Source organism: Pteropus alecto, unplaced genomic scaffold, assembly GCF_000325575.1.
Source record: "Pteropus alecto unplaced genomic scaffold, ASM32557v1 scaffold39, whole genome shotgun sequence".
Taxonomy (NCBI): domain Eukaryota; kingdom Metazoa; phylum Chordata; class Mammalia; order Chiroptera; family Pteropodidae; genus Pteropus; species Pteropus alecto.
Window position 1 is genome coordinate 2,296,515 of NW_006443568.1, and position 14,403 is coordinate 2,310,917.

At 47.3% G+C, this 14,403-nt stretch overlaps 2 protein-coding genes across 3 annotated transcripts in view; both read left to right on the top strand.

Annotated features, from left to right (window-relative positions):
• Nucleotides 1-5,268: 5,268 nt before the first annotated feature.
• On the top strand, nt 5,269-7,718 carry LSM10 (LSM10, U7 small nuclear RNA associated). Of its 2 annotated transcripts, none has more exons than XM_015598821.2 (2): nt 5,269-5,408; nt 6,923-7,718. In XM_015598821.2, exon 2 carries the CDS (start codon nt 6,942-6,944, stop codon nt 7,311-7,313), a length of 372 nt encoding a protein of 123 aa, XP_015454307.1. In that variant the 5' UTR covers nt 5,269-5,408; nt 6,923-6,941; the 3' UTR covers nt 7,314-7,718. The 2 variants fall into 2 exon arrangements, with proteins under 2 accessions (XP_015454307.1, XP_006924298.1); XM_006924236.3 differs by having other exon boundaries at nt 5,297-5,539.
• Nucleotides 7,719-12,809: 5,091 nt separating this feature from the next.
• Nucleotides 12,810-14,403, top strand: part of STK40 (serine/threonine kinase 40) — a 39,294-nt gene continuing 37,700 nt past the window's right edge. Inside the window, exons 1-2 of the mRNA XM_025041405.1 lie at nt 12,810-12,911; nt 13,265-13,396. Of these exons, the coding sequence (XP_024897173.1) occupies nt 13,309-13,396 (88 nt within the window). The 5' untranslated portion in view covers nt 12,810-12,911; nt 13,265-13,308. The remainder of the gene's footprint in view (nt 12,912-13,264; nt 13,397-14,403) is intronic.

Consider the following 14,403-nt stretch of genomic DNA (forward strand, 5'->3'; position numbering starts at 1 on the left):
AACACCTCTCCCTACTCTCTGTCTCTCCCCCTCCTTCTCTCCCTCCTCCCCTTTTTTCTTTCCCCCACCCCCACCTCCTTTCCCTCCCTCTCTCCCTCTCTCCCTCCCTCCCTCCCTCTGTGCATTCTTTTTGTTTCTGGCCAGGGGTGCTCTACTAACAAAAGTAACATTACCTTCTCTGTTCCCAAAACTACATGAACCCCCAATTGCATTAGCCTTGTGAGGCCACACTATTAACACGGCCCAAGAAGAGCTGGGGGCAGAACCCAGGACTCCTAAGTCCTGGACGTGCACATTTGCCTCCAATTACTCTGCCCTCCTTTCTCTTTATGAAATTCCCTGACTTCCTTTTGAGACACTGGGGCCAGTGTTTTTTCAGGTTTTCAAGGGGAAGTCATGGTGTTGACCAACGATATGCGACTCAGGTGCTCTGAGTATCTTAAAGGCCTCTCAGCATTGGTTACCATTGAGAATACTTGTTTTGTCTGCTGCCCCTCATCTCTCCCCTCTACCTCGGCATATCTTTTACCTATACCCTTCCTCCCCTCAATCACACCCAGCCTTCTTTCTGCACCTCAGAATTCATCCAAATGTCTGTTGCAGCTCAATGCTCCTATCCAAGCCGCCCTCACCCACCTCTTTGGCCTCTGCTTCTCCAGGGGCTCCTTCCCTCCGTCTTAATTCATCTGGCTGCTCATACATTTTTCTCCATTCTCTCACCAGCACTCCAGTCTCCCCTGCTGCCAACCCTTCCCTCCCTCCTCCACCCCTATAGTTCTTAGCACCACATACATCCCAATTCTCACGCCTCCAGGGCCTGGCTTTGCTAGGTCCAACAGCCTTTTCTCCTCCCCATTCTCTTTGGCTTTTTGAAGGCCCTTCGCCCTGCCAAATATCTTGTCCTCCTAAAACGTTCTCACCCTTGGACCCTGGTGACCCTAATCGCACTACTTTCCGACTACACTTCCCCCCAACACACACACCTCCCTTCCTCAGTGGTCAAGGTTTGCCCTGTATGATGCAGGTGGTGGTGTAGCCGTTTTTAAGACTGTCAAAATGACCAGGTCATTTGCCATATGTCCTTTATTTCATCCCTGGCTTTTTTCACTCCTCATCCTACCTCTTACTCAGACCCCCCTGCTGACCAAATGTTTTATGTGCCTCTCAGTGCTTAGTTTGCATATTTCTGCAAATTATTTGCATCATTTTTTTTTTTCGGAGAAGCTATTACTTCCAATTATTACTACGGACCCACAAATCTCTGTGTTCCCCTCTCACCTGGGCTACAGCTCACTTTCTCTGAGGTGTTCCACATCACCTCACACTTCAGTGTTGGTAACACTGAGGTTATTTTTATTTAGTACATTTACTTCACTTTCAAAAGGCATGAAGGAATTTAAATTAAATGTAATACAAAACAGGACAGTCATCCATTGAAAAGAACTGGAAGTAATGGGTAGAAGTTACCAAAACCTTTCTAATAATGGAGTCAGTCGCCTGACAAAGAAGTGAGTTGCTGGTCACCAGAGGTGGTCAGTTAGGGGAGCATCTGCAGGTGCTGTAGAGGGGATTTGGGTACTGGGTGGTAAGTTGAAGCAGGTGACCTAGGAATCACCCTGACTCTCAGGATTCTGTGATCCCCTGACAACTGAAAACAGAAGCACAACAGAGCTCATTTAAAGGGAACAGAAATTCAAGGCTGCCAAAATGAACTTAATTTGAATGGGCCTTCTACTGGTCTGGGTTGTTGGTCACAAAAAATTGAAACCAATTCTGGCTACTAAGTAGTGAAGGAATTTATTGAAAGGGGATCAGGCAGCTCAGAGTTGTTGGGAAGATTGGAAAACCATGGTCAGGAACAGGGGAGGTTAGACAGCACAGGAAAGGCTCCAGCACCAGCAGCACCTCCAGGATGAGGCGCTAGATGACGCAGAAATGAGGATGCAGCCCAAACGGTCCCTGCTGGTTTGTGTCACATACTCCAGGTTTAAAGCCTGAAAATGCCTGAATTTAGGTCATATGCCACAGCTGACAAGGATCAGAGACAATATCTGACCTTTAAATCATCTATTGTGGGAAGCACAATCCCACCTGCTACCAAAACTCATAGAATGTCAGATTTCCCCAAACATGGAGAAAGGAGTCCAGCAGCTGAGTAGCCAAAAAATGAGATGACACCCCTTCCTAGGAATGACACCCCTTCCCACCCCAACCCTCTTATTCCTTTCAATAGGCTACCATCTCTCTAGATACCCAGTTAAAATTTAAATCACTGATTCCTCCTTCTCCTACCCATACTACAGACTTAATCAGCCTCCAAGGATTCTGATTAACTGTCTTCAGGGTCTTTAACACTCATCCCATTCTTTCCATTCCCACTGCCACCATCTTCACTGAAAACCCTATCACCTTCTGTCCGCATTCGTAAAACCAGTGTTCCTCACGCAAAACTGTGGTTTATACTGTGAAGTATTCGGGCCTCCTAAGGCTTTCTCCCTGTTGCAACAGCCAGGACACTAATAGAGGAGGTAAGATTTATATAAATATGGCGAATCTGCATGCGACAAGCAAACATATAGCAAGTAATAGGGTCAGAGGAGAGACATCACTCCCAATTGAGGTAATCAGTGAAGATTTCAGAAAGGTACAGCAGTTGAGCCCAGCTTCGGAAGGAAGGGATTAGATTTAACATCCAAAGATAAACGAGCAAGGACTCAAGGCAGATGGAGCAGGATAGCAAAGGCAGAGACAAAAGTGTAGGGCTTGTCTTGGGGTTGCCGAGGGGCTGAGTCTGACTAGAGAGTAGGGCAGTGGGTCTCAGATTTTTGTGTGCATTGTTAGATGGGCAGATTTCCAGTCTTCACTTCTGCTTCTGTAGGTCTGGGGTTGAGTTTAACAAGCTTTCCAAATAACAATGAGGCAGCTGGTTCCCATACCACACCTTAAGAAACACTGATTGGAGAGTTTGGGTAGAGAACCTGAAGGAGATCCAGCTAGAAGGTAGGTTGGAATCAAATCGTGGAGAGTTGTCATTGTCAGCACTGGAACTTTTATTCTGCTGGTTAATTGAAAGTTTTCTTAGCAGATAAATGATAAAATCATACTCATGCACTTTGAATCTGTTGGCAAAGAATCATGAAAGACAAGGGCCAGTAAGATGGTTTTTATAATGGCCAAATGAGAGAAAAGGAGTCTTAACTAGGTTGGTGGCAACCAGAATAAAGAGGCAAGTAAAGGGTGGGAGACACACTTCAAAGACTCTGTAGGGCTCATTGACTATAACAGCTGTGGAGGAATCAAGAAATGATAGAAATTGTCAAGTTTATTTAAGGTGCCCAATTTGGGGAGCGAAAAATAGTGGCAGCAACCACAGAAATAGAAAAATTCAGAGCAGCAACTGATTGGAGAAGGACTTGGTGAATTTTACCTGACATTCTGAGTTTCAAGTACCAATAAGATATATGGGACTAAGTAACAGAGAGATGGAAAATGGAGCTTTGTAGAGCAGTCTTGGCCAGAGACCTAGACAAGGGACTCAGCATGTAGAAATAGATGGCATGGAGATAGATGTGACCAGTAGACAGCTGAGCTAGGAATATAGCTCCAGAGAAAGCACAGGGGGCAGGAGAATTAAGTGGGGTGGGGAGGAGAGAGAGAGCAAGAAATGGAGAAGAAACCATCAGAGAAATGGGTGAAACCAAATGATACAGTGCCTCAGCAAAGAAAAACGAGAAGGATGGGCAATATGGTCAAGCAATGGGAGGATCATGTAAATAAGCTCTAAGAAAGCAACTAGAACAAGATCATTAATAATCTTTGCCAGAGAAGTTAGTAGAATCTTGGGATTAGGAGACAGATTATAGTTAGTTGAGTGAGTAGGTGAAAGTCCTTAGACTAGAGTAGCAGTTCTCAAACTTTTTGATCTCATAATGCCTTTATAGTCTTAAAAATTATTGGAAATCTCAAAAAGCTTAATTCAGTTTAAAATAACAATAACTCATTAACATCACATATTTTATATTCAAGCTAACTATATTTTCCAAAAGAAAAAATTATGCGAGAAGCGTGACACTGTTTTATATATTTTGCAAATCTCTTTAATTGTCTGTCATAATAGAAGACAGCTAGATTCTCATATCTGCTTCTGCATTTAATCCATTCTGGTTGAAGTAGATGAAAATCTAGCCTCACACAGATGTGAGGTTGGAGAATCACTGGTATAGAGCTCTCTCTTGAGAAGTTTGACTGTGAAAGGTAGGAAAACAAAGGTACTTTGCATAGAGGAGAAAGACAGTTTTTATTTTTAGGATAAGAAGAGATCAACTGTGATCACCGGTAACAAGAGAAGTCTCCTGTGGGAGATGGAAATGAATGAGAGTGAAGGAATCAAATAGGCCTAACTCTTATTTAAGAGTTTCTCCTATGTGCCAGGTGCTGTCATACATTAATGCAAGTCATTCAAACCTTACATATTTTCTGAGACATCTTTTTTCTTCTAATGAGGAAACTGGGGCTGAGAGAAGATAGTTTTTCTAAAGCTATACAGAGTGACATTTAAAAAATGTAAATCAGATCATGCCACTCCCTTTGATAGCCTATCATTGCACTTCTAGTAACAGATGAGGAACTGAAAGGATAATTTGTCTAAAGTCATATAGTTTGCAAGGTGCACATTTGAACACAGGCACTGTCTCCAGAAACTGCACCGAGAAATTCAAACTCCTTACCTTGGCTTACAAAGTCCTAAATGCTCTGGCTCTTGCCTTCCTCTGCCACCTCTTGTAACGCTACTCTCCCCAGTCTTACTGACCTTTCCATTTTCCTAATTGCCAAGCTCATTTTCCCCAGGTCTTTTGTAAAAAACTAGTTCCTCTAATGCTCCTCTCCTAGTTTTCACAAGGTTGGCTTTATGTCATTCATCTCAGCTCAGATGTCACCTTATTAGGACATCCCTGACCATCCAATAAAAGGCCACTATCACATCACCTTATTTTAACTCTCTTAATTGTCTTGTTTACTTATTGACACCCTCCCCCCGCCCCCACCAATTAGATTTAAGAGTCGTCAGGCCAGGGAGCTTGTCTCTTTGGTCACCGCTATGTCCAGAGCCTGGGACGGCGCCTGACACCTGGTGAAGGCCCAATGAATATTCGTCGAATGAATGAATGAATGATTCCAGCGAAGGAGAGAATGCAGTGATGTAGGCCGGGAGTTGCAAGAGCTCGAGTCGCGGTGCTCGCGAGGCATTTTGGGGATTGTAGTTCTGGTTCGCCCCGCCCTCTCTATGCTCCGGAAGGACAGAGCGGTCCCGTCGCGGCTTGTCAATCCCGCCGCCGGAGGGAGGCCGCCCGGCTAGGCGCCCGCTAGCCTCTGCAGCGACGCGTACCGGAAAGAGAGAAACCAAGGCGGTAGGTCCGGGGATCCCGCAGGCGGAGCACGGGGGCGCCCGGAACTCCGAAGGACGGCAGGAGCAGCGGAAGTATTTTCTACCCGATTTGCTGAGTATAGCTCATCTACCCCAGCCCAGTCCCACGGCTCTGTGAGTAAAGGCTCGTCACCATCCCATTTTCCCGATGCGCTAACTGGCTAGAAGAAACTGAGTGGCTTGCTCGAAGTCTCCCTCCCAGGAAGTGGCAGAGCCCGTCTTAGAGCCCAGGCCTGCCTTTTTACAGTTGCTGTGCAGCCCCAAACCCCTGCTTGGGCACAAAAACCCCTGGTGAAGCCTGGTGGGGTCGTTAGAAGTTTCCAGCCTAGCTCCCAGGCAACCTCATCAGTGATGTGGGCTGGCTTGCCACGCTTAATGCCACCCTGCTCAGCCCTGTCGAGATTCTGAGTGAAGTCTTAGAGAAAGTTCCACCACCTTCCACTCAGAACCTGAAAATAGGGATAGGCAAGACAAAGTTAGACTAATAAAATCAGGGCAAAGGAAAGTACATTCAACGTGATGAGATTCTGTTAGCTTTATTTAGCCAATGATTTAATAGTTGTGGAAATAGGTACAGAGACATTAAGTTAACGTTCCTAAGTTTACAGAGTTTGTGGGTAAAGCGGAGATTCCAACCTACATTTCTCTACCTTCAAACCTTATGTGCTTTATAGGCACATATAAATGTGTATTATTTTCAATTAATTACCTAAATTTCTTCTTATATGGTGGCTACTCCGTGTAGGTAGACCAGTTGTTCTCAGTGGGCCCAGGACCAGCAACTGAGAACATGTTAGAAATGCACATTCTTGAGGCCCAGCAATGTGTTTTAAGTTCTCCAAGTGATTCTGATGCACATTAATGTTTGAAAACTCTGGTGATTCATGTTAAAATCCAGAGATTCTTCATTTCTAACAAATCCCTGAGTGATGCTAAAACTGCTGGTCCATGGAGTAGCAAGGATATAAACTACACCTTAAAGCAGTGGTTCTCAAAGTTGGGTGCACATTAGAATTACCTGGGGAGCTTTTGAAAAAGAAGGTACCTGGGCCCCATCCCCGACCAAATGAAACGGAACCTCTGGGGTGTGATGGCCAGATAAAAACCCACCTAGGTGATTCTAACATACAATGAGGATTCGAGAACCCCTGGTGTGGAGTTTGGAGTAGGGCAGCCATGGATATGAATCCCAGCACCTCCACTTGTCAACTGTGTGACCTCGGGCAAGTGACTTAACCTCTCCTGGCTTGGCTATATTTTCTTCACTTATAAAATGAGTATAAGTAATCCTTGGCTTGCAAAATGCTGTAAGGATTTTATGAGGTGTGTACATGAAGCACCTGGCTCCTAAGAGTGCACCACAGACTTAGAAATTGGGGAGATGGGCAGACTTGGAGAAGTCTGTGCTGGGGATTTTGTGTTAGAACGTGGTAGAGGTGAGTTGGCAACTGTACCCCCTAGCCTGCTACAGCTCCCATCTGTGTGCTTCTCCCGCAGGCAGCCAGCAGTGTGGAAAATGGCGGTGAGCCACTCAATGAAGGAGCGGACCATCTCTGAGAACAGCCTGATCATCCTGCTACAAGGCCTCCAGGGCCAGGTAACCACTGTGGACCTGCGGGATGAGAGCGTGGCCCATGGACGCATAGACAACGTCGATGCTTTCATGAACATCCGCTTGGCCAAGGTCACCTACACGGACCGTTGGGGACATCAGGCAGAGCTAGATGACCTCTTTGTAACAGGCCGTAACGTCCGTTACGTCCACATCCCAGATGACGTGAACATCACCAAGACCATTGAGCAGCAGCTGCAGGTCATCCATCGGGTGCGCAACTTTGGCAGCAAGGGGCAAGGCCGGCGGGAGTTTCCTACCAAAAAGTACAAATGAGCCTGTTCCTTCAGCAAGCCCTGGTCCCCACTCAGGTTCCTTCAAAGTTCTACTGAGCCAACTGCCTGCTATCCTTCCCTGCCCAGAACCTGGGAAGGGAGCAGGGCCAGGTGTGTGTCTGACAGACAACACCTGTCACAATTGCCTTTCACAGAGTTCCACCTCCCAGACTCACCCTGGGCCCAGAATCCTCTTAATCTGTGGCCTGGGTATAGCTGACAATACCCCCTTTTGATCATTTGCATCTGAATCTCTGATTTACTAATTTAGGGAATCTGTCAAATCGTTTTCAACCCTTTCCCATGTGAGGATTATTAAATGTGCAGGGCCTCAGCCATCCCTCAGTGTCCCCATTTCTCTTACAATTGTGTGTTTGTTTTCTCACAAAACTAAACTTGGTTACACACAATTCCATGCCTCATGCTTTCCATCCTGTGTCTAGGGTGCCAGGTCTCAGACTTGCTTGCACATTGGAATCACCTGTCCCATCCTCATCTGTTTGGATTTAATTGGCATGAGGTTGGCCTGGGCATTTATTTTTCTAAGTTTTCCACATGATACTAATACACAGAAAAGTTTAAGAAGTGTAGGAGGAGAGCCCTTCGGTCTGGTCAGGTAGAAAGTGGCTTTTCTGTTCAGATTTCCTGTTGAGGAGGCTGTTAGTCCAGTTGCTTTTCCTGAGGTGGAGAGGTTGCAGTAATCCTGGGTCCTCCCCTCAAGTGTGGGAAATCCTCCAATAGCAGGAAAATCAGGCTTCAATTCTGAGAGCCATTGGGTCCTCAGGGAAGAAGGGATTCTGGGGATTAGAACCCAAGTCCTGTTGTTGCTGCCTTACAGCCACACCAGCCTGCCACAGGCAAATTACCATCTCAGTAAAAGCAGCCCTGTCCTCTGGAACCAGAGGGTTGGCCTTCATCAAACAAACATCCACAGAGCAGCTGCTTTGTGCCAGGCCTTCTACTGCAGAGGTCCCCAAACATTTTGGCACCAGGGACCAGTGCTCCTATGAGAATCTAATGCTTGATGATCTGAGGTGGAGCTGAGGTGATGATGCTAACGCTGGGGAGCAGCTGCAAATACAGATGAGGCATCATTCACTTTCCACTACTCACCTCCTGCTGTGCAGCCCATTTCCTAATAGGCCATGGACCAGTATGGTCTGTAGCCCAGGGGTTGGGGACCCCTGTTCTACTGGGCACACACTGACAAGATTTAGTCCCTTCTGTAAAGGAGCTTATAATCTAGTGGAAGAGGGTCAAATATCAAAAAAATGAAACCCAGCCTGAGAACTACTGCGCCAGAGTTGTGAATAAGGCAAGGGCCCTTCACCTTAAGATGCTGCCATTTCTTGAGAGAGATTTGAGAGGAGTGTTCATTTGGACACTAGCAGCCCAAGGTCATCGCGTTCACATTCCAGCATAGTCTTTGTTGAAGTCTTGTCCTTGGACCACCTCCTCAGAACCAAATGGGATGTGTCTAGAAGTGCCACTTTCCTGGTTCCCCCTTTACCCAGACTTGAATCAGAATTGAGCATGGGACTGCATTATTAATTTAAATTTAAACTGAGAAGGAGCCTGCCATTTAAAGAACCAGGTACCCACTTGCCATGAGGCTCCTGATGCTGTATTTATTTCATCATGGCCCAGAGGTCTCAGAAGCTGCTTTAGACTCTACTTTGCCTTCAGGAGAGAACAGTGGGTCCCAGCAGGGAGAAAAACACTCCTCCAAGCTTCCAGGCCCCTCCGACAGCTAGAGTTAAGGGAAACAACGCCACAAGGTGACTGCTGATGAGAGAAAACAGGATGCACAGAAGGGAAGTCCTCACTAGAAATGTCCACGCCGCAAGTGGGGAGAGAGCCACCCTGTCCCCACAGCAGCCTCCCCCGCATACACCTCCCACGTGTCTGCAGATGCTTCCAGCTTCTAGGGGGCTTATGCTGGGGATTTGGCCTAGGGGCGAAGGAGAGTTCTAGCTCTGAGGCTTTTAAATGGTGTGCCAGGAGCTTCTACATCCTCAGCAGAGCAAAGAGAGCCCCCAGGCCAGGGAGGGAAGCAGAAGGGCTAACTCAGATTGCTCATGAGAGGCTCAAGACGTATTCCGTAAGGAATATGCCAGGCCCCAAGTGGGGAGGCTTTCATTCCTAGGCAAGGTACTGGGAGGATAGAAGGGAAGGGGAGGAACTAGGCCACTGGTTAGAACACAGTGGGTAGAGCACAATGACTGGGTAGACCACAGCTAAGTCTTCAAACCCCAAGATTACAGGTCTTTTGGCATCTGGTCCTGGATTACCGGGAAAGGTGCCCGGGCAGAGGATGAGGGAGCTCAGTGCCCTCCAGCCTATTTATTGCAAGCTAGAAGTCCCCTAATGCTTGATGAAGCCACCGGTCATTCATTCCACAAGTAATTCTAGTTCCAGTGCTAGCTCCTGAAGGAACATAAAGGAACAAGGGTCCCGCCCTCAGGGAGTGGACATTCTAGAGGAGGAGACTGAAAATATACAAAATAACAAAATATTTATAGACATCATGAAGAAAATAAACAAGACACTGAGAGAAAAGAGAGGTGGTTTTGTTTTGGAAAATGTAGTCTGAAGGAGTGAAATTTATACTGAGAAGGAGCCTGTGATTTAAAGAGCGAAAGGAAGGCAGAGGAAACTGCCAGTACGGAGGTCCTGAGGTAGGGAAGCTTGGAGGTTTGAGGCAATAACAACAGGACCATAGTGACTATTGAGACAGGGGAAATGGGAGAGGAATGGGGCAAATGGTACAAATATCTTATGGGTAAGGAGTGGAGCTAGTTCCAATTTCTGGTGTGTAAGAAATATAACTTGAATTTTCTCTAACTCACCTGAATTTGTATTTCACCTCACTCAGACAGTATCAGAAACTTAACTGCAGTCAGTTCAAAGTTACCCCCATTTCCTTGGAATTGGCTGAATTCTAGGGCACTTCCTTTCAAGGTGCCAAAGCGTGGAAAGGGTAGTCCGATCTGGTGGTCATTCAGTCCACTCTCATCCACTGAGATGTCTTCGTTTTGTTCGGGCCGTTTGTCATCTATCTGCTCTGGCCATATAGATCCATGAGGCTTTTGTTCTCTTATTTTGTCATCGGCCCACTCAGGTTGCTGCTGAGTTGCCCTTCTCTGACCAGAAGACCTCCTGACCTCTCCCTCAAGTGTAGCCCAAACCCTTCTCAGCGTTCAGGTTTTTGCTCTACTTTTCCCAGGCCAGTCAGGCACAAATTACTAGGGTCTTGGGTTAGTTAGCTCAAATGCAGCACACGGCTGCTTCTTCAGGGGATTTTGTTACTTCTTGATGCCGCCCCCGCCAGCTCTGCCCCAAGAAAAGGAAGCACCACTCTTTCTGCTTTCCATCTCTGAGACCCAGATGATACCCTCCAGCTACCAGTCTGAGAAGAAGCTTCTCTATTCTCAGGGATCACCCTCCCAAGTCAGTCTACCGGATCCCCCTGTTACACAGATTTCTAAATTTGTATCTGCTCAGAAATTCTTTCCATTCCTCCCTGAAGGCTAGGCCTTTGGAATTCAGAAGCTAAAGATGAACTCTGCATTCTGTTGTATCATTTGTTTCCTGACATAAGGAATGCAGAGTAACCCAACTATCTGCATAAAGGAAAGAGCGAGGGACACCAAGGAAGAGATAAACATATTTCAAATGTCATTACCCCATTGGAGTTTAGGTTTTGTGCTACTCGTGTTGTGGCCTTCATTCAAACCCACACATACACCAGTATGGGAGTCCTAGTTGATGACTGAGCTCTCAGGAGTTCTGAGAGCTCCAGTGGTATGGCATATCTCCTCCCTCCCCTCCTGCTACTGGAGAGAAGAGTACAGGAGTCCCTCTCTCATTGCCAGGAGGGGACTACCAGGGCTCTAAGGAGAGCTGGGTGGGCATGCAGCTTGAAGTTCAGATCTCCCTGGGGTCATACAAGTGCTACAGTATCTCCAGCTCTCAGCCGCATAGGACTTGAAGGGACTTGAAGGAGAACATCCGGTTCAGTGAGTTTCAGTGAGTATCGAGTATCCACCCCTGGCTGAAAGATCCCTGAAGGCAGCAGGGGTCCCTTGAGTTCTTGTCAGTGTTCCAGAAGGACCCAAAGAAACATAATACCTGAAGGGTAACCAAGCTGGCTTGATCTCTGCTCTGGGCTGGAATTATACCAACAGTCTGGTGGTCATACTGGCTTGCTCTGCCTGACCATAGCTCTAATGGCTATGATACAAAGCTGTAATCGATAAAAAGGGAGAAATGACTTGATGCAGGTTGTACAGGAGACGAAATGTTACCAAATGTGAGGCTTATGTGGAGGGAAAATACTAAAAGAAGCTTTGAAGGTGAGAAGGTTGGGAACCACTGAGCCAGTCCAACTGTCATATTACAGTTGCAGAAACAAGCCGTTTCCTCAAGGGGTTGAGGAAGAGGCTCTCCTCAGGTCTCATGATTAAGTTAATGGCAGAATGCCAAGGTGGTCATCATAAGGAGCTACTGCTTGTTGAGTCTCACCGAGTGCTCTGGCAGAGGATCGGCAGCATCCAGCGCAGAGCCCTGCACATAGCAGGCACTCCATAAATCTTTGTGGAATGAAAGAATCATCTCACTTCATCATTACGACAACCCTAGAGATTTATATTAATAATCCCACTGTACAGTTGAGCAAACAGACCCAGAGAGGTTAAGTGACTTGCTGAAGCTTGAAGAGCCAGTGAACAGCAGATTGAGGATTTGAACTTAGGTCTGTATGACTCAAACTCCATGATACTGCACTATACTATTCTGCTTCCCAGTATCCCTGACATCACACTGATGACAGAGTAAGATGAGTTGTGCCCTGCTCATCTAGTGGTGGTACCCGGCCGCCGGGCATGGGCCTGGCACTCAAAATTTGCCATACCCAGGCCTTGGGCTTGGCCACAAAGAGAAGTCACAAGTTAGCTAATCCAGTAAGAAGGATTTGCTAAGTTTCAGAAGCCTAAGGAAGCTCTTTAGGATTGAAGATCTCCTCCTCTCCTTCTGTGATAGGCAGACCTGCTTATACCTTGTCAAGCAACCATCTCATGTCGTTGTGACAGGCGTCACTTTGTTATGGCAGCACGGTCTGCCAGTATACCCAGAGTTGGAGAGCCAGAGCCAGCAGGAGAGTATGTCACAGTGTGTGTGTGTGTGTGTGTGTGTGTGTGTGTGTGTGTGTGTGTGTGTGTGTGTGTGTGTGTGTGACAAAGCAGTCTCAAGTTGGTGTCCTGATGACAGTTTTACGTTTTCTCTGGCTGGCACCTTTAGTTTCTATTCATTATCTATTCTTCTCCCCTTTTTCTCTTCCTCCTCCTCTTCTTGTTAAAATCCTATATTTTGAATCAGCTGAGAGTCTCCTGGGGTTGGGGATGGTGGTGTCAGCTCCTAGTGATTCATCTAGCTGATAATTTAGAGCTCTGGAAAACCCAAAACTCATTCCTGTCAGAGTCAGGGCTTCCGGCATCCCTAGGCTTTTCCCTTTGTCAGAGAGGAGAGCTTGGGAGGCAGGAGCCTGGCTTCTCTGTGCCTGACTTTCTGTCATCCACTTCATCAAAGCTCCTTAACTGAGGTGAGTATGAGCACTCTTACTTGCAGGGCCTGTGAGAAGCTTTTTCTACACTCACTGAATCCTCACCATGATCTCACGAAGTGTTATCCCTATTTTGACAGCCAGGGAAGGTTCAGGAACTTACATTAGTCAATCAGCTTGTAAGAAACGCAGTAAGGAATCAAATCCAACCTTTTTGGAATCTGTCAGAGTTGTTTCAGATGACAGCCCTGCCATTATAAGCTGTGTGTCTTTGGATAGGTTACTTCCCCCTTCTTCATCTGTAAACAGACTCCTAACTTGATGTCTCTAAAATCCTTAACACAGTGTGTGACACAACAGTGGGAGCTGTTTTGATTACTGTTGTTATTCAGCCCTATCAGCTCACTGAGCACCAGGCATTCAGAGAGACAAAGAGATGGACACCGGAGGAGGCATCCGGACTCACTCACACCAACTCTCATGTCCTGGCACCGCCTGTGTGGAAATGACAAATGTGCATACAGGTAAGTGCTTGGCCACACACCCTAGAAAAACTCAGTGGTGCGCCAGGCTTTGGACACGTGTGCCCACACATGGATGCAGAATGACCCAGAAGACAGCTGGAAGGACAGCTGGGAGTCTGTCATATGCAGCAAGCATCCTAGCTCACAACCGAGACAAAGGAGTGGGGACATGGTCGCTGGTGCTGCTGCTACTGAGCCCTTATAGCTGCTTCTGCATGCCAAGGGAGGGAAGCCAGGCCCAGAGGGCCCCAGTGAGTCACCAGCCTGATGCAATCCCTTTAAAGGGCTCATCTGGTGCAAGAAGCTGATTCATGGAGGGCGTGGTTGCTGGAGGAGGAGGAGAAAGGGACCGAAACTGCAACTGGAGGGGCTGAGGTTAGGTGGCTGGAATTGTTAATAGGAACTCTTCACTGTAAATCTCCCTAGTCAAGACTCTTTAACCAGAATCTTCAGGTTGAAGCGGGGTTTCTACAAAGGCGAGGGGCCCAGAGGGAAATGAATTGTGAGCGCTGCTACAGGAATTCTTGTCATTGAGTCTAACTGCCGCGCTCTCCGCACAGAACTCCAGAAACCGAGAAATGGAGATGGAGGAAGAGCCATTTTTCTGATATATACACTACAACTAGCCGATCTTCCAACCGCTAGAGACTTCTCCAAACCCAGTAGGGCGAGTGTAGGGCACGCGAGGTGCGGTGGAGTTGGGGCGGGGGCGGTGCCTCGGACCCGGCCTCTCCGCAGACATAGATAAGCGGTAAGCACCGCCCCTTTAGAGTCTCAGCCTCCAATCGTTTCACAAGCCTCAGCCCTGACCCACCACCTTGAACCAATCCGCAATCTGAATCTGGCCTCTCGCCTGAATGCTCCCGCCCATCGTCAAGATACTGCCCAATCCCAATGCCGTGGGACCGTATTCACGGGAGAGGGGCGGGGCTCGGGGGAGAGGGGCGGGGCTAAGGCTCCGGCGGGGAGGAGGGGGAGGTGCGTCACTTCCGTTGTCAGGTGGCGGC